The sequence below is a fragment of the Barbatula barbatula genome (assembly GCF_947034865.1).
Source record: "Barbatula barbatula genome assembly, chromosome: 5".
In the NCBI taxonomy this organism is placed as follows: Eukaryota; Metazoa; Chordata; class Actinopteri; order Cypriniformes; family Nemacheilidae; genus Barbatula; species Barbatula barbatula.
Window position 1 is genome coordinate 3735308 of NC_136769.1, and position 24262 is coordinate 3759569.

The following is a 24262-nucleotide window of genomic DNA, read 5'->3' on the forward strand; positions in this document are numbered from 1 at the left end:
AAATGCTAAAACACATTTCACAAACGTTTCCTCCATGTTCCCCAATGTCTAAACACAACCCCCTTTTCTAAAGCTACATAAACACAACCACACCTTCTCACTTCAAAACTCAAACTTTCACACCAAAAGAGCAGCTCGAAGCTTTCAAAAATGTAAACACTATACACATCATTACACACTACAGCAAAATAATTGAAAACACAATGCTCAATTTGTGAGAAGGTTCTTTGTTTCATAACTGCCAATGCATATTTTTAGAAACTTTACAGTAATGGATCTTCTTAGATCTCTGCAGAGCATTAGGCATTTAGATTTGTGAGTTTCATATGAAGAGTATAAATCTATAGTAAATTCTGCATGTACACTACTGTAACAACTCAATGCAAAAACTGAATCTATTGCACACAACAGTACTCTTGAAAAAATGATCAGGGTGTGAAGGTTTTTTATTTACTATATTCACACCAGACACCACAATCACTGTACGGCATCATGTCGCTGAGCTGCATCGGGCCACATCACCTCATCCACATCCCAGGCTATATTGTCTCTTGCCAAGCACCGCGGGTAAAAAGCTCCTGGAATGGCGAATCCATCCTTGGAAGGCCTCCACTGGGATATCAACACAGGCCAGCTTCATTGCCCTTAGGAGGTTCTCTCTAGTGTATGGTTGTCGATCATAAACCTTCCATCTCCACGATGAGAAGAACTCCTCTATAGGGTTCAGGAAAGGGGAGTATGGTGGCAGACAGACGTTTAAAAAGTGGTTACTGTTGGTGGTGAACCACTCTCTGATTTGGTTTGTTCTGTGGAAGCGTACATTGTCCCAAATGATCACATAAATGTGATGTGCGGGCCCAGGATGGTGTTGTTGGTAGTCCAGGAGGATGTCTTTTAGCTCCTCTAGGAAGGTGAGGAGACGTTGGATGTTGTAAGACCCAAGGACAGCATGCCGGTGGACAAGCCCCTCCAAACCCATGGCCGCACAAAGAGTAATATTATACCCTAACTGTAGTGTGAACATGGATGTATACTTACTTGCACATACTCGTAACCTAGGTCTTTGTGTCGCACAGAGTTGCGCTCAAAGGGAACCCTATAGACCGGTTTCATCCGCATCTTTTGGCGCCGGAGAACTTGGTCTATTGTGGCCAAGCTGACATCAATGCTCTCAAAGTTGACATTATCGGCAATGACTTTGTCTCTGATATCCCGGAGTCTGATGAGGTTGTTCTCACGAACCATATCCAAAATGAGGGTTTCTTCTGCCGCTGTAAACATGGCAACTCTCCCACCTCTATGTGGCATTCTTTCAACTCTAAAGAAAGAAACATGTGTTGTCAATTGACATGTTTTACAATACAGTAACAACTGATTTGAAACCAATAGACTACTTTAACAGGCTTGTAAATTGTATTGTGACAAAGAAAGCAATAGGGTACAATAGCTGTTGTGTTGTCTGAATCCCCTGATAATGGTGGCCACGGTGAACCTACTCAGGTTTGGATGGACTCTTAGTCCTGCTTCAGCCATTGTCATGCCATGGACAATGACTGTTGCTCGCATCTCTTAATGATGGTGCGAGGTTGTCTTGCTCTCCATCCTGGACCTCCTTCTCTCCCTTGTTGGCCTCCTCCTCTTCCTCCTGGACCTTCTCCTCTCCCTTGTTGGCCTGCTCCTCTTCTTCCATGGCCAGCTCTTCTCCCTCCTCTGACTCGAATGCCTCTTCCTCGAATTCCTCTTCCCCTGATTCTGCCTTCATCCATTGTGTTTGTTTGGAATCTTCAGCAAACTGTGCACTCTGAACTTGCTTTTATACATGTGGTCACAGCATTAGCAACAAGTGTCTTAAATTTTGAGTCGTTGTGTGTAATGAATGACGCCAGGTGTGTTCATTGTGTTCAAATATTGCTGACTGTGGCAAGCATTTTGCATCACATGAGCTTTCATTTGAGAATATGAGCAGAGTTTTTTTGCAAATTGTGTTTTAGCAAGGAAAAATGTGTTAAGATTTATGAGAACGGAGGATTGTGTTTTGTGAATTGTGTCTTCATGTGAAATGTGTTTATGATATTGGAAAATGATGGCTAGATTTAGTAAATGTGTTTAGACAACTGGTCATTTGGTTTAGAGGATTGGTGTCATGATTCTGCCATCTCTTGTCTTGATTTTTTGGTCAAGGGGCAGAATCATGACAGACCCACGTGTTTTATGTGGAGAGAAACATATTATTGTCAATCAGGACATAATATGTGTTCTCTCCAGTCTCGTCATTGGCCCCGCCCCTCTCGTTTCCTAGTATTGCTTTCCTCCTTTCCTCATTACCCACACCTGCCCATTGTTATCTCCTTTGTTAGTTTTCCTATAAGATGCCCTCATGTCTATTGTCTTGTGCTTGTTCGTTGTACTTCTTACCCCTGTACATGTTCCTGTATCTTGTATGTATAGTTCCAGTGCCTTGTTTGTTTTCCTAGTGGTTTGTTTTTGCCCCCCCCCGTGTGGGAAGTATTTGTGTTCAATTGTTGAGAGTTAGTTTGGTTAGTGTTTTCCCCATTGAGGGTGTTTGTTTTGTATTTATTTATTAAAGTCTTGTTAACCCCTTCATCCCTGCTGCCTGCGCTTGGGTTTTCTTCCACAATCATCACAGAATTCATTGCTACCAAGGTGCGGCGGAATAGCCAGGTCAGGTGGAGTCTGTTTATTTGTTAATTTAGCGACTGTGCTAAATAAAAACCTTGGGTTGTTTTTGTTGGTTTCTATGAGGTTACGGAGGTGCTCAGCCTTTGATGCTTTTAGTGCCTTTTTATAACAATTTGGACTCTCTTTCCTCGCCATTTTAAAGACCTCTAATTGCGAGTTTCTCTTTTAAGGGCGCGAGTGGTGCTATTGTACCATGGTGCAATATTTTTCTCATTAATCTTTTTTGACTTCGTAGTGCACAGCTTCTAATGTATTAGAGAAAATGGTGCCCAATTTGCTGGTCATGTCATCAAGCGATTCTTTATTTATTGGTATGTTTATTTACTCTTTGCGAAACTATCTTTAGTAGCGGAGGTGATTGTTCTACCCTGTCGATAGCGAGTTAAAGGGCTGAATCCTGCCGTGCGCAAAGTACCCGTTATAAGATAGTTATCGGTGACATCGTCGCTTTGAGGCATAATATCTATATTGGTTAGATCGGCTCCGTGAGATATAATCAGGTCTAGTGTATGATTAAATCGATGAGTGGGTCCTTTAATGTGTTGTATTACCCCAAAAGATTGTAGTAGTTCTGTAAACGCCAGTGTTAATGCATCGTTAGCGCTATCTACATGGATATTAAAATCTCCGACAATTAGTATTTTATCAACGTGAACCAATAGGTCTGATAGGAAGTCCGCGAACTCTTTCAGAAATTCAGTATAGGGACCAGGGGGTCTATACACCGTAGCCAATGTAAAAGAAAGCAATGTTTTTCTACTTTTAGTAGGAATACTTATGTTCAACGCAAGCACTTCGAATGATTTCAATTTATGCTCTGTTCTCTTAGTTACAGTAAGAACGTTTCTAAATATTGTAGCAACGCCGCCACCCTGACCGACCGGACGTGGCTCATGCATATAACAGTAGCTTGGTGGGCTACACTCATTTAGACCGAAATAATCATTTGGTTTAAGCCAGGTCTCGGTAAGACAGAGTATATCAAAACTGTTGTCCGTGATCATTTCATTTAAAATAGCTGCCTTTGAATTTAGTGATCTAATATTAAGTAGGCCGAACTTTATGAATTGGTCTTGGTTGTTTATTACAGTTTTTCTCAAATGCTAAAACTCAAAAGCCAATTGTCATGATTCTGCTGCATCATGTCATGTTTTCTTAGTATAGTGGCAGGATCATGACAGAACCTCATGTTTAATGTGGAGAGAGGCAATTATTGTTCTTATGGCCTTCCATACTCTCTCTTCTGTCTCGTCTTTGTTCCCATCCTCTCGTTACCCTCGTTATTGATGAATGCCCTACACCTGTTTCCCTCTTGATCCCTTATTTAATGTCCCTGTGTCTTCTTTGTCTTGTGCTGGTTCATTGTGGTTTGTGTGGTGAGTTCCTGTGTTGTGTTAGTTTAGTTATTTGTAGTTTATTCAAGTCTTGTTTATGTGTAGTTAGTTTTAGTCCTGTTCTGTCTTGTCATTATATTCCCATGTTTTGTTATGTTACCCCCGCGTGGGTCTATGTTTTATTATTTATTATAAAAGTATGTTAACCCCTTCCCCGCTGTCTGCACCTGGGTCCTCTCTCCGTGTCTCACCACTCGAGAACCATGACAGAATTCATGATATTTTTTACAGAGAAAATCGAAAACATTCGTGACAAAATTGTAAAAACTCAACCTCCAAATCTGTCCTATGAATTAGCATCAACCATCGCTCCAAAAGAAAGGCTAGAGCGTTTTTCACCTATAAAACGGGAAGATTTAATTAAACTTATTGCAACATCTAAACCAACAACTTGCTTATTAGACCCCATACCAACTAAATTATTAAAAGAGTTAGTACCTGTTGCAATTGAGCCCATTTATAACATTATCAACTCGTCAATTAATCTAGGCCATGTCCCAGGACCCTTTAAGATGGCCGTCATTAAGCCTCTAATCAAGAAACCAAACTTAGACCCAAACGAACTAGGAAACTATAGACCGATTTCAAATATCCCATACCTGTCTAAAATACTAGAAAAATTAGTGTTGACTCAGTTGTGCTCTTTCTTACAAAATAACGACATACATGAAAAATTTCAGTCAGGCTTTAGACCGCATCATAGCACAGAAACTGCGCTCGATAAAATTACAAACGACCTGCTTATAGCATCAGATAAAGGTAACATCTCAATCCTGGTCCAGCTTGACCTTAGTGCTGCGTTCGATACCGTGACCGTAACATACTTCTAGATCGCTTACACAATTATACCTGTATTGAGGGACAGGCACTACAATGGTTCAGATCTTACTTATCAGACAGACATCAATTTGTCCATTTAAATGGGAAATCATCCAATCTAACGCAAGTAAATTATGGATTACCTCAGGGATCGGTTCTGGGACCCGTGCTGTTCTCCATATACACGCTGCCCCTCGGAAACATTATTAAAAAACATGGAATTAGCTTCCATTGCTATGCAGATGATACTCAGCTATATATCTCATCAAAACCAGATGATTCCTCCCAGCTATCCAAATTGGCAGAGTGCATTGAAGATATAAAACACTGGATGACCTGTAATTTCCTTCTTTTAAATTCTAATAAAACAGAAATATTACTTATCGGACCAAAGACACGCAAACTGAATATTTCTGATTATAACCTGCAAGTTGAAGGATGTACTGTTACTCCAACAAATACTGTAAAAGATCTAGGTGTTATATTAGACAGCAACCTGTCATTTCAAAATCACATCTCAAATGTCACAAAAACAGCCTTTTTCCACCTAAGAAATGTTGCCAAGTTACGAAATATTCTATGTGTTGCTGACGGGGAGAAGCTTATTCATGCATTTATGACCTCAAGACTTGACTACTGTAATGCTCTACTTAGTGTTTGTCCTGCAACATCAATAAACAAACTACAGTTAGTTCAGAACGCAGCTGCCAGAGTTCTGACCAGGTCCAGAAAATCCCATCACATGACCCCCAATGTTATTAACCCTTCACTGGCTACACATTAAGTGTCGTATTGACTTTTTAAATTACTTATAAAGCCTTAAAGGGTTTTGCCCCTACCTACCTAACAGAGCTTCTATCTCACTGCAGCCCATCACGCTCTCTAAGATCTCAAAACTCAGGACTTTTGATAACACCTAGAATAACTAAATCCACCAAAGGGGGTCGAACTTTCTCATACGTAGCACCTAAACTCTGGAATAGCCTTCCTAATATTATTCGAGGATCAGACACACTCGCCCATTTTAAATCTAGACTAAAGACACATCTTTTCAGCCAAGCATTCACTTAATGCATCATATGCCAAATAAACCACCAGGAGATGCTGACATTAGATATTATTTACTAGAATAATTGGATTTACTATATAAAACACCATGTAGCGTGTTTTACCGTTCTTTGGGGTTTTTATTTTTTATTTTTCCCCTGTAAAGCTGCTTTGGAACAATACAAATTGTGAAAAGCGCTATATAAATAAAGTTGAATTGAATGATGATCAGATAAAAAGGAGGGGGCTATTGAACTGTTATAAAATCTATCTCTATTATCTTTTGTGACATAAAACCGGTCAAGTCTTGCTCCAGACAGAGAATTTGAGTTTGTTTTAAACCAGCTGTATTGTTCAACCCCTGGATGACTCTCTCTCCTTAAGTCAACGAAATCATGATAATTAATAATATTTTTTAAAGTTTCTGCAGAACTTGGATGAGGTTCTTCATGATTTCTATCTGCGTCAGGATCTAATGTACAGTTAAAATCTCCTCCTACTACAACAATATTCTCCTGAGGACACTGTGAGAGAGCATCAGACAACTTTCTAAAATACATAATGCGCTCTCGACCAACTTTTGGAGCGTATACAGAAAAAAAGGAAAACTTATTAACACCAATGGTAACATCGGCTCTTAAAAGTCGACCAGGTACTATCTCAAACATAACTGGTTGATCATTTATACATGGAGAAAAAAATATTCTTGACAAAATAGTAAAAACTCAACCTACAATCTGTCCTATGAATTAGCACCAACCATCGCTCCAAAAGAAAGGCTACAGCGTCAAAAAAATATAGCAACACCAGCACTTAGATTAGTGCCTGACTCAACAATATTCCCCTTCCAATCACTCATCCACTGTGTCTGATTCTGAGCGTCCGAATGAGTCTCAATATAACATCTGCTTTATTAATTCGCAGATAATTAATCAGAGCACATCTCTTCACAGTATGCCGACAACCATTGATATTAAAAGATCCAATATTTATAAATGTCATGATAAAAATAAAGACAAAAATTGCAATCTTGTCTCTGTAATTATTCTTTAAATCAAGTGCTTAATCTTCTTTTTAACCAAGCTCATGTATTTAAGTCTGTAGCGTTTCGGCTGATCAAGCTCTTCCAAGGTTGCTTTTCTCATGGCAGTTGCACCAGATTCAAGAAAGAGTTCGTGATCTGGAAAGTACTTTTCAAGTTTTGGTTTTCTTTGATTGAAAGTACTGTCAAGAAATTCATTTATTTGCTTAATTGTAAAAGAACGCTTTGATTTGAAACTTTGATCATTTACAGCAGGGCTTTCTTGAGACTCTGCGATGTCAGAAAGTTCACTTTCAGAATCCATGGACTGAGCTTCACTTGATTTCATCATCAGTCCCTCTTCACTCTGTGACAGAGTCCTGATGCCTGCGAATCCACTGATTCACCACCAGGCTCCGCTATTTCAGCGCCATCTACAGGTCTGTTAGATTCACTGATTTCATCAGTATCTATACCACTAATGCCATCTTCACTCTGAATCACACGAACAACATTCATGTCGGTATTCTCAGTCATAGGATTACTGTCATCAACATGCTTGCTTGTAACGTGATCACTGACAGACTCTTCGACTGTAGATAGAGAAGGCGCTTCAGCAATCTGATCAATCCTGTCACCATCATTACAGTCACTTTCATTTACAGTTCCACTGAAGCATTAGGTTCAGTCACATTATTATTATCAGCCTGAACATTCTCTGGGCATGACAGTTTTGTATGACCATACTTCCCACACGTAAAACACCTCATTGATTCAGAACTGATGTAGATGGTATAGTCTTTACCCATCAGAATAGTTTTTGCTGATGTATTCAATGATTGCATATCAGCATTCAAGATCATGAAAGTCTGGCGTCTAAACGACAAAACATGCTTTAATTCTGGATTTTTGAGTCCAAGAGGAATCATTTTAACTAATTTCCCATAGCGTGCCAACAACCGCTCGAGTGACTCATTGGTGATGAATGGAGGTACATTTGAAAGTATAACCTTCTTAGAAGGATTCGACATCGGCAAGACTGGTAGAAAAGAATCTCTTATGGTCAACCCAAACTCGACTAAATGCTGAACAAAATAAACTTCTTTCAAGAAAAATACAACCGCTTTATTCATCCTAGAAGCGGACACAATATTATGAGCTCCAATCGCAATTAAACAATCCTCGATTGTTATTGTATCATCAGGTAAACATTTGCATCCATGTTTAGCGGTTAAGGAGACACAACTATCTGAATTTGTCCCCATTTTTTACCACCCTTTGGCGTTAAAAATATACAACAATTGAATCTACACTACACCAAAATCGAAATAAGGAAAAACTCATTCAAACACGCCGCAAACTCGCTCAGATGCTCACACTTCGTACATGCGCACAGCAATCGAGGGAGAGGGAGAGGGAATTTTCTTACCCGTTTCATTTTCCAGTGTAAAGATGAAAAAGCCGATCATTAACGCATTCATCACTAATGTGACGATGAGCAAAACTGTTCTCATGACCCCACTTGACCCTGAAAAAGTGTGAGAATGTTTTCATGAATAACACTTTACATACAAACACAAACATTGTTCATCAGAGTTTAACACATAACACAAGAAGAGGATCAGATATCAGATTAAACATCGAAACACAGATTATGACGATATTATCAAGAATTAAAGATGAAAATATTTCTGCTCTTGTTCAACTGAAAACCACCAAAGAAAGAGATCAAAGTCATTTATTAATAAAGACTGATAATGATAAATATATGAATAATCAGTGTAAAGTGATGTTTATATATATATATATATCACATTAAACATCATCATAAAAACACACTAGACACTCTCATACACTCATAATGTCTCTTTAAAGGTTCTTTAATGATGGTAAAGTGTCTTTTGAAAATCTGTCTTCTGCTCAACTGCGTCTCTTTTTCTTTTCTCGCCTCTTCTGCTTTAAAGTAAGTCAGTTATTAAGATGCTGCCTACTGATTGGTTGTGTGTCCTGAATTTATTTATGGGAATCTGCTTTACCAATTACTATAGTTGAAATCTATATATGCTCTACTTAATATTTTAAACAAATATTATATTAACAATATTATCCTCTAGCATCAAATCTTATTTACTTCTACTGGTTGAACCTCCATAAACCATTTTTCTAAAATATTTTCATGCACTTGATCTTGACGTTTCTTCAACAGTATGTAGTCCAACATGTATTAAAGTTTATTTCTTGATATTTCAGAGTTTGCTATGTGACCTTGTGCTGGGAGTGAACTGGGAGAGACGAGTATTTCTCACGCTGGTAACCACAACTGTGTCATACTTAACGTTTTAAAGGTAAAATATTCATGTTCGTTTAAATGACTTTACAGTTCAAATCATTATAGAAATGAGGTTTTGTGTGTTCTTATAGTCTCATATGTACATGTCCCTGTTTCAGGTGAATAATAAGCAAAGCTCTAAACCACTGCAGGTCTGACTTTGATGGTTCAGGCAAATTCAGTGACACATTTAACGGTAAATTATCAACATTTACAAATTAATCTTTATATAAAGGGAGAGACTAACGAAGAGTAATTACATGGGGAGAGTGGTGACAGGTGTGGGAATGAAACCCTACACGCGGCGGCTGGCTTGACCGTGTATTTTCGAACTGCGGCTGGCTTGACCGCGGTGAAGTATGGGCGCATAATGAATCTAAACGGCGGCTGGCTTGACCGTGTATTTTCGAACTGCGGCTGGCTTGACCGCGGTCGCAGACCGGAGAAGGTTTTACCGGGGAAGTCTATTTGAGTTGCACAGTTCCTGAACACACCTGAAGCTGAAATTGTAACGGTGTGTTTTCAGCGGAGCTGAGAGAGACTGTGACTATTAAATAAATATTTAATTGCTGAGAAAACCGCACGTTTCCGACGGAGCTGAGAGAACTTTCCCGACGGAGCCGAGAGAACCGTACATTTACGACGGAGCCGACGACGGAGCTGAGAGAACCGTATAGCTGAAAGAACCGTACATTTTCGACGGCGCTGAGAGAAACGTACATTTCCAACGAAGATTGTTTTCCCAAGAGAGAAAAACGCAAGGTAAAGTATTATTGCTTTTTGTAAGAAACCCATTAAAAGACTGCTAGCAATATGTATTTCTGTAAGGTTTGCAACCACCATTCTGCCAGTTTTAAAACTTTGTTTGCCAATGCAAAAAAGTAATAGCAACCTAGCTAATTACAGATTTTCATGCATTGACAATAAATATTTTCCTATAGTTTACACATCCCCCTGTCATCTTAGCTGTGTATGTCAGCCAAACAGAGTGTGATTGTTTACCTGAAAAAGAAAGTTCTGTCATCATTTACTCACTCTCTTAACAGTGCAAACCTGCATGACTTTGTTTCTTCCACAGAAAACTATATTTTGAAGAATGTTGGTTGCTGGTTTCCATCCATTGCATTGGTTTTGTGTTCATACAATAGAAGGGTAATGGGTGCCGCTGCTGTTCAGTTACCAACATCAAATATATCAAAATATCCTCTTTTGTGTTCTCAAGAAGAAAGAAAGTCATGCAGGTCTGAAATGATAAAAAGGTGAGTAAATATGTAAAACATATGGATGTTTATTACTTATTTTCCTGTTTTTTAATTATTTCCCTTAATGTTTTTATCCAGAGGACGGAACAAAGTCACCACAAAGACCGTAGTGAGTTGAAAGACTGGCGACAGCAATAAACACCAGGGTATCATCCTTCCTTCGCCACCTCACAGAATTTGAGTGGAATAACTCTGTAGGTGAGACGCTGCTCAATGTACAGATAGTTTCCAGTTTATCTGGGATTTCTAAGTACAAAAAAAATTATATCTGTAAAAATAATATTGGAGAATGTTATTGCGATAGTGAACTGTATTGTGTACTAACATTTTTTTTGGAGTGCAATTAATTTATTTCGATGCCCTACAGGAATACCAAAGGATTTTGGTGATAATAATCATGTAGGACTCTTATAGGACCAGGACTCCAAAGGAAACAGGATTTCGTTAGGAATCTAATGTATCCTGTACTATGGGTTTTTTATGCTATTCTACAGGATTTCCCAATTATTTTATTTATTTTATATGAATTGTCTTCACATTTGATGCTGTAAAGTTCTGTTTGATGCAGTTAATGGTGACTTCCATTTAAAATCAGTTTTGTTTTATTCCCGTTTTATTCACTTAATGCAAAATATGCAAAATAAACCACCGGGAGACTGCTGACATTAGATATTATTTACTAGGTGTTTATATAACAAGTTAAACTATTCATGTACTGTGTTACCTTTTTTTCTTATTTTCTCCTGTTCTCCTGCTGGTTTGGAACAATACAAATTGTGAGAAGCGCTATATAAATAAAATTGAATTGAATTCCAGATACAATTCTTTAAAAGAATGTATTTTCTTTAGATTTCATATTTATTTGTGTATTCCATTTTAAATCCGTTCTGTATGAAGTCCAAGTAGAATGTACACATTATTTTACTTTACATTTGATACAATGGTTTGAATGACAGAAGGGTTCATGCATTGCTGAAAATAACATTAATTGTTTTAAATGTATTTTTGTGTTTTAAGCATTTTTAATGTTTAAATTAATTTGAATAAAGAACCGTTTTTCAATATTGTATTGGGAGTCATTATCGTGTATGTGTTGGATAAAAGTAAATTTTAAATAAATATTATAAAAACCTAATTTATATTTCCTAAAATATAAACCATTTAATAGGATTACAGTAGTGCACTGTTAATCCAGGTTTTTACAGTACCTGTACTGTATTATAGTTACAGTAGTGTTTAATTACTGTAAAAGTGAAATACAGTTGTGGTACTGTAAATCTAAATTACTGTAAAAACCCTTTGAAATGTCTAACAGTGTAATGAGATTGAACTACTAAGCAGGTGATGGGAATAAAACCCTAACGAGGGTGAAACACAGAGCAGATGATGGGGATGAAACCCTAATGAGACAATTAAGGGAGAAAGGAGGGCGGGGCTGAGAGACATCACAGGAGGACACGTGGCGCCAAGTAACAACATAAAACAACAGAAACCCGAAAGACGTGGCAATATTAATTTGATTCATTGCTGTTGTTGGTGTTGTGTAGCCTGTACTGGATTGTGTTAACTGGTCGTTTGTCTCCTGTCTATTACTAGCTGAGCGGAAAAAGTTATTCAACCAACTCGTTATGTGGCAATAAAAGCACTTTGACTATGATCAATATGTAAGCCTACATTCACAATATATAACATTAGCCTAACAATAGCCGATAACAACATAGTTTTGAGATAATTAAACCAAAGCAAATGTCAAGTTCAACAAAATACATGGTGCTTTTGAAGACGCGAGTAATTCTGAACGCTCCTCTGTAACCTGCCATGGCATTAATGAGCCCAATGGGCTCTTCAAAAACTCCCTCCACCGGTGTAATGCTAATTTACCGAAGCCGAATTACCAGAAACTGAATTACCAGAAACTGCTATGAACCCTTTCAGTATTCTGGAAATGTCTTCAAGAGTTTTGTGTTCGGATTAATTCCGAGGGGAAATCCTTAGTGTTGTTAAATACCTGCACATTGGCTATTCAGAAAAGTGAACTAGCACACGTTAGCCTGGCCATCACGTTAGCCAGATATCTGAACAGGCTTATATGATAACTAATTCATGTAAAAATTAAAAATAACGTTGACATTATGGCTTCATTGAATATAAATTAAACACCTAATTTAAGTTACGAAGTGCTTCATGTTGGATGCGGAGTTTTTGAATGCCAATATTTCAGTGACTATCAGTCCGCATAACAGGCACTTAATCCAGTAGGAAGACATTTTCTCTTGAATGTACCAAAATATTTCTTGCAAATACGGCCATGGGTGTGTAACGTTATCTTCGTCACCACCACCAAGTTCGCCACTGTAGTCGAGATGCCTGTATATGCTACCGGAGTGGTAACGTTAGAGGCAGAACCTGCAGCAGGTGCTTCATGATGGCAAGGCATCAATAATGTGACAAGCCCAGACAAGCAGGACTTCTTCTTCGTGCTTGGCGGTTGACATGACAACAAACGTCACCAACACAAATTTCTTCCGATTGTAATTTGTAGTAACGAGTAACGAAGATGGTTAGGAGAAATATATATTGGAGTAAAAGTACACGCTTTTTTAGGAAATGTAGTGGCGTAAACGGGAAAGTTGTCAGAAATATTAATAACGAAGTAAAGTACAGACATGTGAAAATTCTACTTAAGTACAGTAATGAAGTATTTGTACTTCGTTACATTACAACACTGGTTATAAATAGGGGTATTTTATAACGGCTTAGAACTCGGCTCAGCAAATCAGAATCAAGCACCAGAACTGACCGTTTTATAATATTAATGAATAAATATTAATATAATAAGTATATACTTGTTTTAATTCAAATCAATAAATGTAAATATACAATACAAATAAACACTTTGAGGTAATAGATTTTCTTATCACTTTAAAGTTTTTTAATTTGGAGCGAGAGATACGAGGGGGTGACTTCACTGCGTCAGATATACGTCACGTTCTCAAAGCTGATTGGTCCAGTTTGGGTTTGTGATCTGCAACCCAGAATAAAACCTGCTCTGGAGCCTTAGTTACCATGGCGACGAAACCCATTCAAAACCAATCCACCTTCTCGAGCCCAAAACTCAGAGAATGCTCAAACTAAACGTGAACTTATCTGGGTTAAACCCAAACCAGCTTTGTGATACAGGCCACTTGTGTGAGTGTGTGTGTTTCTTGTTTGATTAAATAACAAGGTGAGTCAATGATCCAGTCAACATGATCCTTCACTTCATCTTCCATCTCGACTCTACTACAGATCAAACTCTCCAGCTGATCGTGTCTCATGTGCAGGTGAATCAAAGACTGTCTGTCTGACAGGAAACAGCACGTGAGACTGAGAAACATGTCTGTGTCTCCAGAACTATCAGCACTGACTCCCTCAAGTCTGTGATGTTTCTGCTCTTCTCTCTGTACACCAACAATCTGTCAAACTACTGAAGCTTGTAGACCACACCTCCCTCACTGGGCTCATGTCTCTCTGATGGAGATATATAGTCTGCCTACAGGAGTCAGATTGTCAAAATAATCTGGAGCTCAACGCTGTGAAAACAGTGGAGATGATGGTTCACTTCAGGAGGAACCCAGCACCAGCCGCCCCATCACTCTGTGTGACTCCTCAGTCGATACGGTGAACTTCTTCTGTGTACCTTCATCATCATCAGGACATCAAGTGTGAGCTGAACATCAACTCTCTGATAAGATCAAAAGACCATCTGGGGATGTTCTTCCTACAACAACTGAAGAAGTTTGACCTGATGATGCACTTCTACACCTCCATCATTGAGTCGATACTCTCCTCCTCCTCCTCCTCCTCCATCATCATCTACACTGACACCACTGTTAAAGATCAAGACAGACTGCATTGTGTCATTCATTCTGCTGAGATCTGTTCATCTGTACACTTCCAGGACCCTGAAGAGAGCAGTTAGGATTGTGTCTGACGTCTCTCACCCTGAACACAAGCTCTGTGATAAAACTCTCCTCCGGAAAGAGACACAACTGCATTTGACCTCATGGACAACCCTTACTGTATACCTGCTCTCCCACACACACTACACACTACACTTTACACAAAACACAAATATTGTCTCATATACACAGAACTGTTCAGATTCATCTGACTATCACATACTGTGTGTTCTTACACTGAGCCCACTTTATACCTCCGCCGGTACTCAGTCAATGTCTCTTTTCTTGATATTTGAACATAATGTCAATGTTTGTATCCTTTAAAAAAGTCAAAATCTTCTCATGTATTGTTTTGTACATGTGAATGTCATTATGCACAAACACACTAAACAAAGTCCTTGTACAGTTCAACCCACAGCACTTGATAATACATTTTCTGACAGTTTTAGTTATTACAGATCAGTGATACGTTTGAAAGGACGTCTTTCTCTCACTGTAAGAGGATGAATGAGTCTCTATGAAGAAAGAAAATCTTTCTGAATACATTCAATAATAATATGTTTTGTTGACTGAAACTGGTTGTCTTGTTTATGTTGCTGTATCTAATAAATGTCTTTGTTTGGTAAATTGTGCAGTTGCTTACATTCATTGATATTTGCTTGCTGTGAATGTTTATGTGAATGTATTAACATCAGTTAATGTTAAAATGAAATTATGATCAGAGAAGCATGAGATTCATATTAATACATACAGACTGTATAATCTATATATTCTGTTTTGTGTTCTTCCTTTCAAAATCAAACATAAGTAAACTGATAAATGTTGTGTCTCTATCTCTCTCCAGACACACTGATACTGTAAATGTAGTCAATGTTGTAATCGTATAATACTGTATAATAGTCGTCACACTTAAAGCTTTTAAACGGGATGACAGAGCAGATGTGTGTGTATCAATAATGAATAAATCTGTCTAATAATCACTAAATCACAGACAGATTAAATACTGTTCTTCATATTAATATTCATTATTATTCTCATAGAGGTGTTTTAACCATGTCACAAACATGTGTACAGTAAATACAGTAAATCACATAATCTGATTACAGGAATCTCAGATGAAACACAACATTATATTTGATTTCTGTGTTAATGAGAAGAAATAATCAGATGACTGAACTGAATTTACTGTCCACACTGATGATCACACGAAACATATGAATGCACTTATAACAGTCACATCATAATTCATCAGATACTTACACTTGAAGTGTTGATAGCATTTATCAAACATTCTTTCATTTGTCAGTGTTAGTAAAACTGGTAAAATGGCAACAATGATGATTCCTAAAAACAGAAGAGAAATGATATTATTAATATACAGAAGATGTTGAATGTTAATGATCAGATTCAGTCTGTGTGTATAATGAGTGTTTTAAAGATTATTCATCATCATCTCTGATACATCACTGTCCTGATCCACCTGCATCTCTACTACATACATCTACTATCAGAATAAAATAATATATTCAATTTATATACTAAGAGAATATTACAATCCTCTTCAACTTTCTGTATGTATTTACAGTTATACTCTTTGAATTCATTGAATTATTGTTGTTTGACTTTTCTCCAAGCTGATTCTTACACAAGCGCTACACTTGTTTTGTGACCTTATTTAATAAAATGTATTTAAATTATTGTATTTTAGCGCAGGAACAATATTTGAATTTGATGCACAAAAGTAAAAGTAAAATAATTGTTTTAATGATAATATTGTTATATTTGCTGAGATAAAACCCCTTAAACATTACGTATAAGATGACATAAAACAGGTTAAATAAAATAGCTTAATTCATAAATAATATACTGTATATTTAATATAACATATTCATATAGTTCAAATAACACAAGTACAGTAGCTACAGACACTTGATAAATCTTTTGAGGTAAATGAAATGTTGTTTATATCATTGATGTCTTCTTGTGGTTGAGACACTGGTGGTTCATAACATGAGAGAAGAAACATTTATTTACATGTCCTCAGATTTACAGTCGTGTGTTATATTTGATAGATTCAGGGTTAGAAGAGAATTGCGTCTCTCAACTGTATTTTACTCCTTAACTGTTATTATAATAAAGTTTAGACATGAACAGAGCTGGTGAAGAGTGAATATACTTCATCATCACTTCATCACTTTATGTGCAGATGAGACAAACTCCAGATAAATCAGATAAACTCATCAATGTTATTCTTCATGTTGCTAGAAATCTAAATCTACAGAGAAAAGAGGATTGTGTATCTGCATCAGCGGTTTGAACGACCTCAGATATTTTGAAGTCGACTGTCATGTGTTAAAAGTCACGTTGATGTCGACTCGTCATTAATAAATAAAATAATGAATGAATGTTCTGCAACTAGATTAGATGGTTGTGGGCAAAGACACTTGTGTGTGCGTGCGGGCTGCGGGGAAATGGCAGAACTCCCGGAAAATGGTCTCTAAATATATAGTATCCAATACAAATAAACTGTTGTTCATCTATTGCACAAGAGAAAATACTTAACTAAAACTATTTTAAAGCGTGAGGTCGGTGGCAGCAGTGATGTGCAGTAAAAGAGCAGCAGGTGGATCCCGACAGCAGACTAACAATACTTCAGATCTGAAGCATGTGAACAGACCAAACTTCCCCCCACATTTACTACAAGTCAACTGAAAGGGTCATGTGCACTAATAGATGAAACAACAGAAAGATGTGTCGAGTTTGTTTGAGACGGCGTATGACTTTAGAACAACATCAATATATTTATTAGCTAATGCAGCTGACGCTTTATCATAGTGGACTTACAAGAGCAGAACCTCAGTGACAGCAGCCAATAAGAGACTCTTTTGTATTTAACCCTGACCTTGAATTACTCTGCTTATCTTTAAGACCTGTTGACCTGCCAAGGGAGTTTGGGAACATTGGGATTTGTGCGGCATATGTTCCCTGGATGGCAAAGCTTTGAATGCCGCAGATCGAATAAACAAGACACCAGGAGCGCGGGTTTTCATTTTGTGAGATTTTAATCAGTGCAAACTGGAGCAAGAGTTCACTAGTTTCGATCAGTTCAGTGTGTTACACATGGCCGAAATATTTTAGATGAATGTTATGGAATTATTAAAAAAGCATATACAGGTCCTTCTCAAAAAAATAGCATATTGTGATAAAGTTCATTATTTTCCATAATGTAATGATACAAATTTTACTTTCATATATTTTAGATTCATTGCACACCAACTGAAATATTTCAGGTCTTTTATTGTTTTAATACTGATTTTGGCATACAGCTCATGAAATCTAAAAAAATTTGCATATCATGAAAAGGTTCTCTAAACGAGCTATTAACCTAATCACCGGAATCAACTAATTAACTCTAAACACCTCCAAAAGATTCCTGAGGCTTTTAAAAACTCCCAGCCTGGTTCTTTACTCAAAACCGCAATCATGGGTAAGACTGCCGACCTGACTGCTGTCTAGAAGGCCATCATTGACACCCTCAAGCAAGAGGGTAAGACACAGAAAGAAATTTCTGAACGAATAGACTGTTCCCAGCGTGCTGTATCAAGGCACCTCAGTGGGAAGTCTGTGGGAAGGACAAAGTGTGGCAAAAAACACTGCACAACGAGAAGAGGCGACCGGACCCTGAGGAAGCTTGTGGAGAAGGACCGATTCCAGACCTTGGGGGACCTGCGGAAGCAGTGGACTGAGTCTGGAGTAGAAACATCCAGAGCCACCGTGCACAGGTGTGTGCAGGAAATGGGCTATAGAGAACCAGCACTGGACTGTTGCTCAGTGGTCCAAAGTACTTTTTTCGGAAGAAAGCAAATTTTGCATGTCATTCGGAAATCAAGGTGCCAGAGTCTGGAGGAAGACTGGGGAGAAGGAAATGCCAAAATGCCTGAAGTCCAGTGTCAAGTAGCCACAGTCAGTGATGGTCTGGGGTGCCATGTCAGCTGCTGGTGTTGGTCCACTGTGTTTATCAAGGGCAGGGTCAATGCAGCTAGCTATCGGGAGATTTTGGAGCACTTCATGCTGAAAAGCTTCATGGAGATGAAGATTTCATTTTTCAGCACGACCTGGCACCTGCTCACAGTGCCAAAACCACTGGTAAATGGTTTACTGACCATGGTATTACTGTGCTCAATTGGCCTACCAACTCTCCTGACCTGAACCCCATAGAGAATCTGTGGGATATTGTGAAGAGAAGGTTGAGAGACGCAAGACCCAACACTCAGAATGAGCTTAAGGCCGCTATCGAAGCATCCTGTGCCGCCATAACACATCAGCAGTGCCACAGGCTGATTGCCTCCATGCCACGCCGCATTGAAGCAGTCATTTCTGCAAAAGGATTCCCGACCAAGTATTGAGTGCATAACTGAACATAATTATTTGAAGGTTGACTTTTTTTGTATCAAAAACACTTTTCTTTTATTGGTCGGATGAAATATGCTAATCTTTTTAGATGAGGTTTTCATGAGCTGTATGCCACAATCATCACTATTAAAACAATAAAATACCTGAAATATTTCAGTTGGTGTGCAATGAATCTAAAATATATGAAGGTTTAATTTTTAATATTACATTATGGAAAATAATGAACTTTATCCCAATATGCTAATTTTTTGAGAAGGACCGGTATTGTTGGATCAAAACCACCATTGGGACATTCTGACCACAACATCGTTCATTTAACTCAGATATATAAGACTGTGTTTAAATCCAGAGTACCAGAGACTGTGTGGTCTGAGGACAGCTTAGAAAAACTAAAAGAAATGCACAGACGTGCACGGATCGGGACATATTTCACAGTTTGGACATTAATGAGGTTACAGAGACAATTACTTGGTGGACAATGTGTTGGAAAAAAAGTGTGTGAATATTTATCCAAATAATAAGCCATATATCACAATGGAGATTCAAAACTGTATTAATAGGAAATAACTGGCCTTTCGTGAACATGATCGAGTGGTGATGAGATTAATACAGAAGGAATTTAATTGACTATTAAGGAATGCAAGGAAAAGACAGAAAGAGATGAACAGAGTCTCATATCAGCTAATCATTAGAAATTATGGGACACCATGAAAGTCATAACTAATATAGACACAGGGAGTAATCGTCTTATCACCAATGACGACGAAGGAAAGGTAATGAATGAAATGACTTTTATCTCAGGTTTGACACGCAGGATTGTGCATAGCACCACAGAGAAGTCAATTATAATGGAGGACACATCTGATCGGGTTATTGTGGATACGCAGACTGTTGTTAAATCTTCAGTGGACTGTGTACTGAGAAGTCCACTGGTCCTGATGGTATCTTTGCTTTATTGTTAAACTCTTGTGCAGAGGAACAAACTGTGGCACGGTGTCCTATTTTTCATCAATCTGTGGACTCACATATTATACCTGATCTCTGGAAATAAGGAAAAATTGCTCCACTACCAAAGAAATCAGGTTTGAGTGAAAACAATAATTTTAGCCAGTAACCTTGACATCCTGTGAGATAAAAAGCTTTAAGAGGTTTGTGGTGTCCATTTTAAAAACGTCTCGGTTACGTATGTAACCTCTGTTCCCTGATGGAGGGAACAAGACGTTGTGTCGAAGCCGACAGATGGGGTTCGCCCTTGAGAACCAATCATCTCTGACTATTTTGAAAAGGCCAATGAAATTGGCGAATGAAATTTGCATGCCGGGCTCCGCCCCCGGATATCCGGGTATAAAAGGGGAGCCGGCGTGCTAATTCATTCACCTTTTGTGCTGAGGAGCCTGAGAGCATCTCGTGACTGCTGCAGCGGACGGCTATTGTCGTGGCAAGAAGGACACAACTTCCGACACTTTCTGTCGGTCTCTCGACGTTGTGTCGAAGCCGACAGATGGGGTTCCTATTGAAAACGCCACGGCACTAGCCGCGTCACAATCTCCAGCGAAGCGACGTTGACTGGCCTAGGCGAGTCAGACGTAAGCGCTCTCGCGAAATTGTAACCTTCCAGTGGGCAGGCAGGGGCTCCCAGAGCTTTTGGCAAAGATGAGTAGCCCCTGCCCTCTGCCAACTCAGACGGCCCCATTGGCGAGGGCCATCCAGTCGTAGGACCACTGGGTAAGCGCTGTTCCCTCAATGTGGACGTGCGCTACGGAGACCACTTCCCACCCTAGGGGGGAATACAGTGGAGACACCAACATGGTCTCACCAAATAGGGGAGAACTCATGGGAGGTATGTGCGGAATGCCGCAAGGTGGATGTCCACCTGGGGGAGGTCATGGGTTGCCACGTGGGGAACCATCTCATGACGACATCTCAGACGGAACCACCCTAGTGGGGGGTTACTACGTGTGGGGCACTAGGTCCGGTTAGAGCTATATGTAATAACTCAGCTTGATACCCGGCCATAGGCGGCAGGGCTGCTCCGCCGAGCCCGCCGCCCTGAGTGCTATTGATGGATGGACGGACTGCCTATTCTTCACCCTTGGGGAAAGAAGGGAGGCAGCCCATAGCGCACTGATCCACCTAAGAAGGGGAATGGCGCTATGCGCAGGCGTACGCCCTACGACTGCTGGTCTCACCTGTTGGCAAGACTGGAGCTGCCGACTCCCCACGGAGGTTGCAAGCCTCTGCGAGGTATAGCGTAGCCCAACCCGCAACTCTACAGATGTCTGCCAGAGAGGCGCACTAAGCCGATGCCCACGAGGAGGTCACACCCCGAGCGGAGTGTACCGTCACTCAAATGGGCACGGGCTAGGATCGGCACGCCGTAGTGACGGCGTGTGCGACCCAGCGCGACAACTCTCCTCAGAGACAGCACTCCCGTTGCTGACCTCCATAACAGACAAGAGCTGCTCAGGGCCTTGAAGCCCTCCGTGTGGTTTGAGTAGAGGCGCAATGCGCTTACTGGACACCCCACGTACAGGTTGGGTCTTTCTCCCGGTGTGGGAGCGCCTGCAAGTTCACCACCTAGTCCCAAAGGGGGGCGGCGGAACTTTGGGCACGTAAGTTGGCCGGGGTCTCAGGATCACGTGAGAGTCACCGGGCCTGAATTTTGGCAATCGGTGGACACGGAATGCTTGCAGGTGCCTCACCCTCTGGATGGACTCGAGCCCCAGCAGGAGAGTCAACCCCCCTCGCAGAACGAGGAAGGGGCTCTCGGCAGGGCCCGAAAAAAGGGGACCCAAAGGTCCACCTTAAGGTCCCAAGAGGGTACGGGGCGCGGACGAGGCCTTAGCCCCTCACGCCCTAGAGGAACCTAATAATCAGGTCATGCCGCCCCAGAGGCTCACCAGCAACTGGTACGTGATAACCGCGACAGCGGGTACCCACGTTCCAATGTGGAAGGGGAGATTACTCCCCAGCCTCTCCTGCAATAGGACAGCACGTTCCTGAGCGAGCAATTCTGCGGGTCTTCTCCTCGAGAAGAGCACCAGGACGAGAATGGGCGCCACTTAAAGGCATCCAGCCTTGTGGGCATGGCCCTTGCCTGAGTGACAGTCTCCACCACTGAGGGGGGTAGGTCATCCAGGAACTCCTCGTCCCATCCAGGAGCCAGACCCAGAGGTCCGGCTCGAATGCCACAACGTCTCCATCTTCTGCGAGTAGGCCCTTCGCCAGGGGATTTGGCCAGGGTGAGATGTCGTCAGGAGTATTAGCTCCGAGGACCAAGTGTAGTTGGGCCCGTAAGGTGCAACTAGCAGCACTTGATACTCCCTACCCAGACCTTGCACAGGACCTGCGCAATGAAGCTCACTGGGGGAAACGTAGTTCCGCTTGTCCCGCGGCCAGCTGCGCGCTAGGGCCTCCGTGTCGAGGGGGGAACCTCGACCAGGGAGTGCCCAGCGGCACTGGGTGGTGTTCAGGGAGGCAACAGGTCCACCTGTGCCCGCCCAAACCACACCCAAGCCGGCCGCAGTGGTGGAGTCGTCACTACCCATGAGGCGTCAACTGACCAAGCGAGCGCTTGGCTGTCTGGTTCAGGACACCCGGTGGGCGTGTGACATGCCGGGGTTTTTCCACCTGCTGTCTCCACTGGAGGCTGCACGCTAGGGCCTCCGTGTCGAGGGGGTCCTCGTCCAAGGAATGCCCAGCGGTACTGGGTGGTGTTCAGGGAGGCAACAGTTTCCCCTGTGCCCGCCCAAACCACACCCAGGCCAGCCCGCAGGGGTGGAGTCATCACTTCCCACGGGGTGTCAACTGACGAGAGAGCGCTTGGCTGTCTGGTTCAGGACACCCGGTGGGCATGTGACCTGCAGGGGCTTTGCCACCTGCTGTCTCCACGGGAGGAGGCGTTTTGGGCGAGTTGCGATGACTGCAGCGAGCGAATGCCACCCTGAGGTTTAGTACGCTACGCCGGTCGTGCTGTCCGGGCCAGTATGCTGGCTCTGCAAGAGAGGCCCGAGCCTCATCAGTGCAAGCAGGACAGCTAGCAACTTGAAGGCAGTGATCTGCCAACGCAGGCGGGGGCCCGTCCAGCGACCCGACACTGCGCGCCCGTTGCACACCACACCCGCACCCTGTAGGGAGGCGTCTGTCGTTACCACGACCAGCCTCAAGACCTGCTCGGGGTTAGGATGCGACGGCAGCAGGCGTAATGACGATACGCCTACTGCCAGTGCGCCACGCTCTCCAGGGAACTCATCTCTGTAGTCAGTGCTGTCGCGGTCCCATGTGCATCAACCCGAGGGGGACAGGCCACCCCCGAGGACACCATGCCCAGGAGCCTCTAAAACTGATTTCAGGGGACCGCTGGCTGCTGCCTGACAGTTCAAGCAGCTCAGCACTGACTGTGCGTGCTCGTGAGCGAGCACGCGGTCATGGAGACAGTGTTGAGTTCTCTACCAGGAAAAGGGGAGCTCCGCGCCAGGGAGAGCTGCCCTCTTTTTCCCGGCTGACCCCTTACTGACATGCCAGCCCATCGACAGTGTCGAGGGAACTGTACATGAGAGTACGGTCAGTTGTTATGAACCACTCCTGGCGTCTGACAGACACCAGGACGCGCTTCTGCGCCTCCTGAACGGCACCCTTGCAAGGTGCTGCTCAAGGTATGCAGCGACCCCTGGTTTTGGGGATGATGAAGTGCGGCTGTAGAAGCCACTGGACATCTCGGCCGAGGGGACGGTTCGATCGCCTTCGCCAGAGGGGTGGCAGCCCCGGCCTGGAGCACGGGAACATCCCTGCCTCTGCTGAGGTAAGAGGATGCCCGAAGTCCGGCGGAGGTCTGGCGAACTGGATCGAATGCCGAGACTGACCACACTCCCAGCCACCGTGATGGTTTGAAATGCTAACCAAGCACCCAGGGACCTCACAGGGGGGGGCTGCGATCTGCTTCATCAACCCGCGGGGGTTGGTTCAATGACTAGCAGTGCTGGTCCCCCCGGGGGGGAACGGTTCTGCTAAATCACCTGCCAGGCGATGGCGCAGCTCGACGCACCGTCGAAGCGAGAGTGCTGCTTTATACTCGTCATTGCGTGCCGCCACGACGCAACGTCGAGTTGCCGAACACCATCTTCCAGAGGGTGAGAGCGGCTGCAAGTGCGACCCAGAGAGAGACCTCTCCTTGTGAGAATGCGGGCACTAGGCCCCCGAAGGGGCCCAGAAGGTGTTTGGGACGTGGCAGGGACCGCCCCAGTCCGACCATCCAGCAACCAAGGCTGGGTCGGGCCCGATGGTTCAATCTCTCTAGGTGGTCCTTCTCTCGACGTCTTCCTCCGGGGGGCCACCTG

General features: G+C 41.8%; 1 protein-coding gene across 3 annotated transcripts in view; it reads right to left on the reverse strand.

The window, feature by feature from the left end:
- The window catches only part of LOC306894593 (uncharacterized protein), a 79996-nt gene that overhangs the window by 15947 nt on the left and 39787 nt on the right, over nucleotides 1-24262 (reverse strand). For 2 of the 3 annotated variants that reach the window (XM_079457267.1, XM_079457268.1), the window contains exons 12-13: nucleotides 15774-15857; nucleotides 8411-8509 (exon numbers count right to left, since the gene is read on the reverse strand). In XM_079457267.1, the coding sequence (XP_079313393.1) occupies nucleotides 8411-8509; nucleotides 15774-15857 (183 nt within the window). Of the gene's footprint in view, nucleotides 1-1038; nucleotides 1319-8410; nucleotides 8510-15773; nucleotides 15858-24262 lie in introns of all 3 variants that reach the window. The other variant, XR_013786707.1, reaches the window with a different exon arrangement.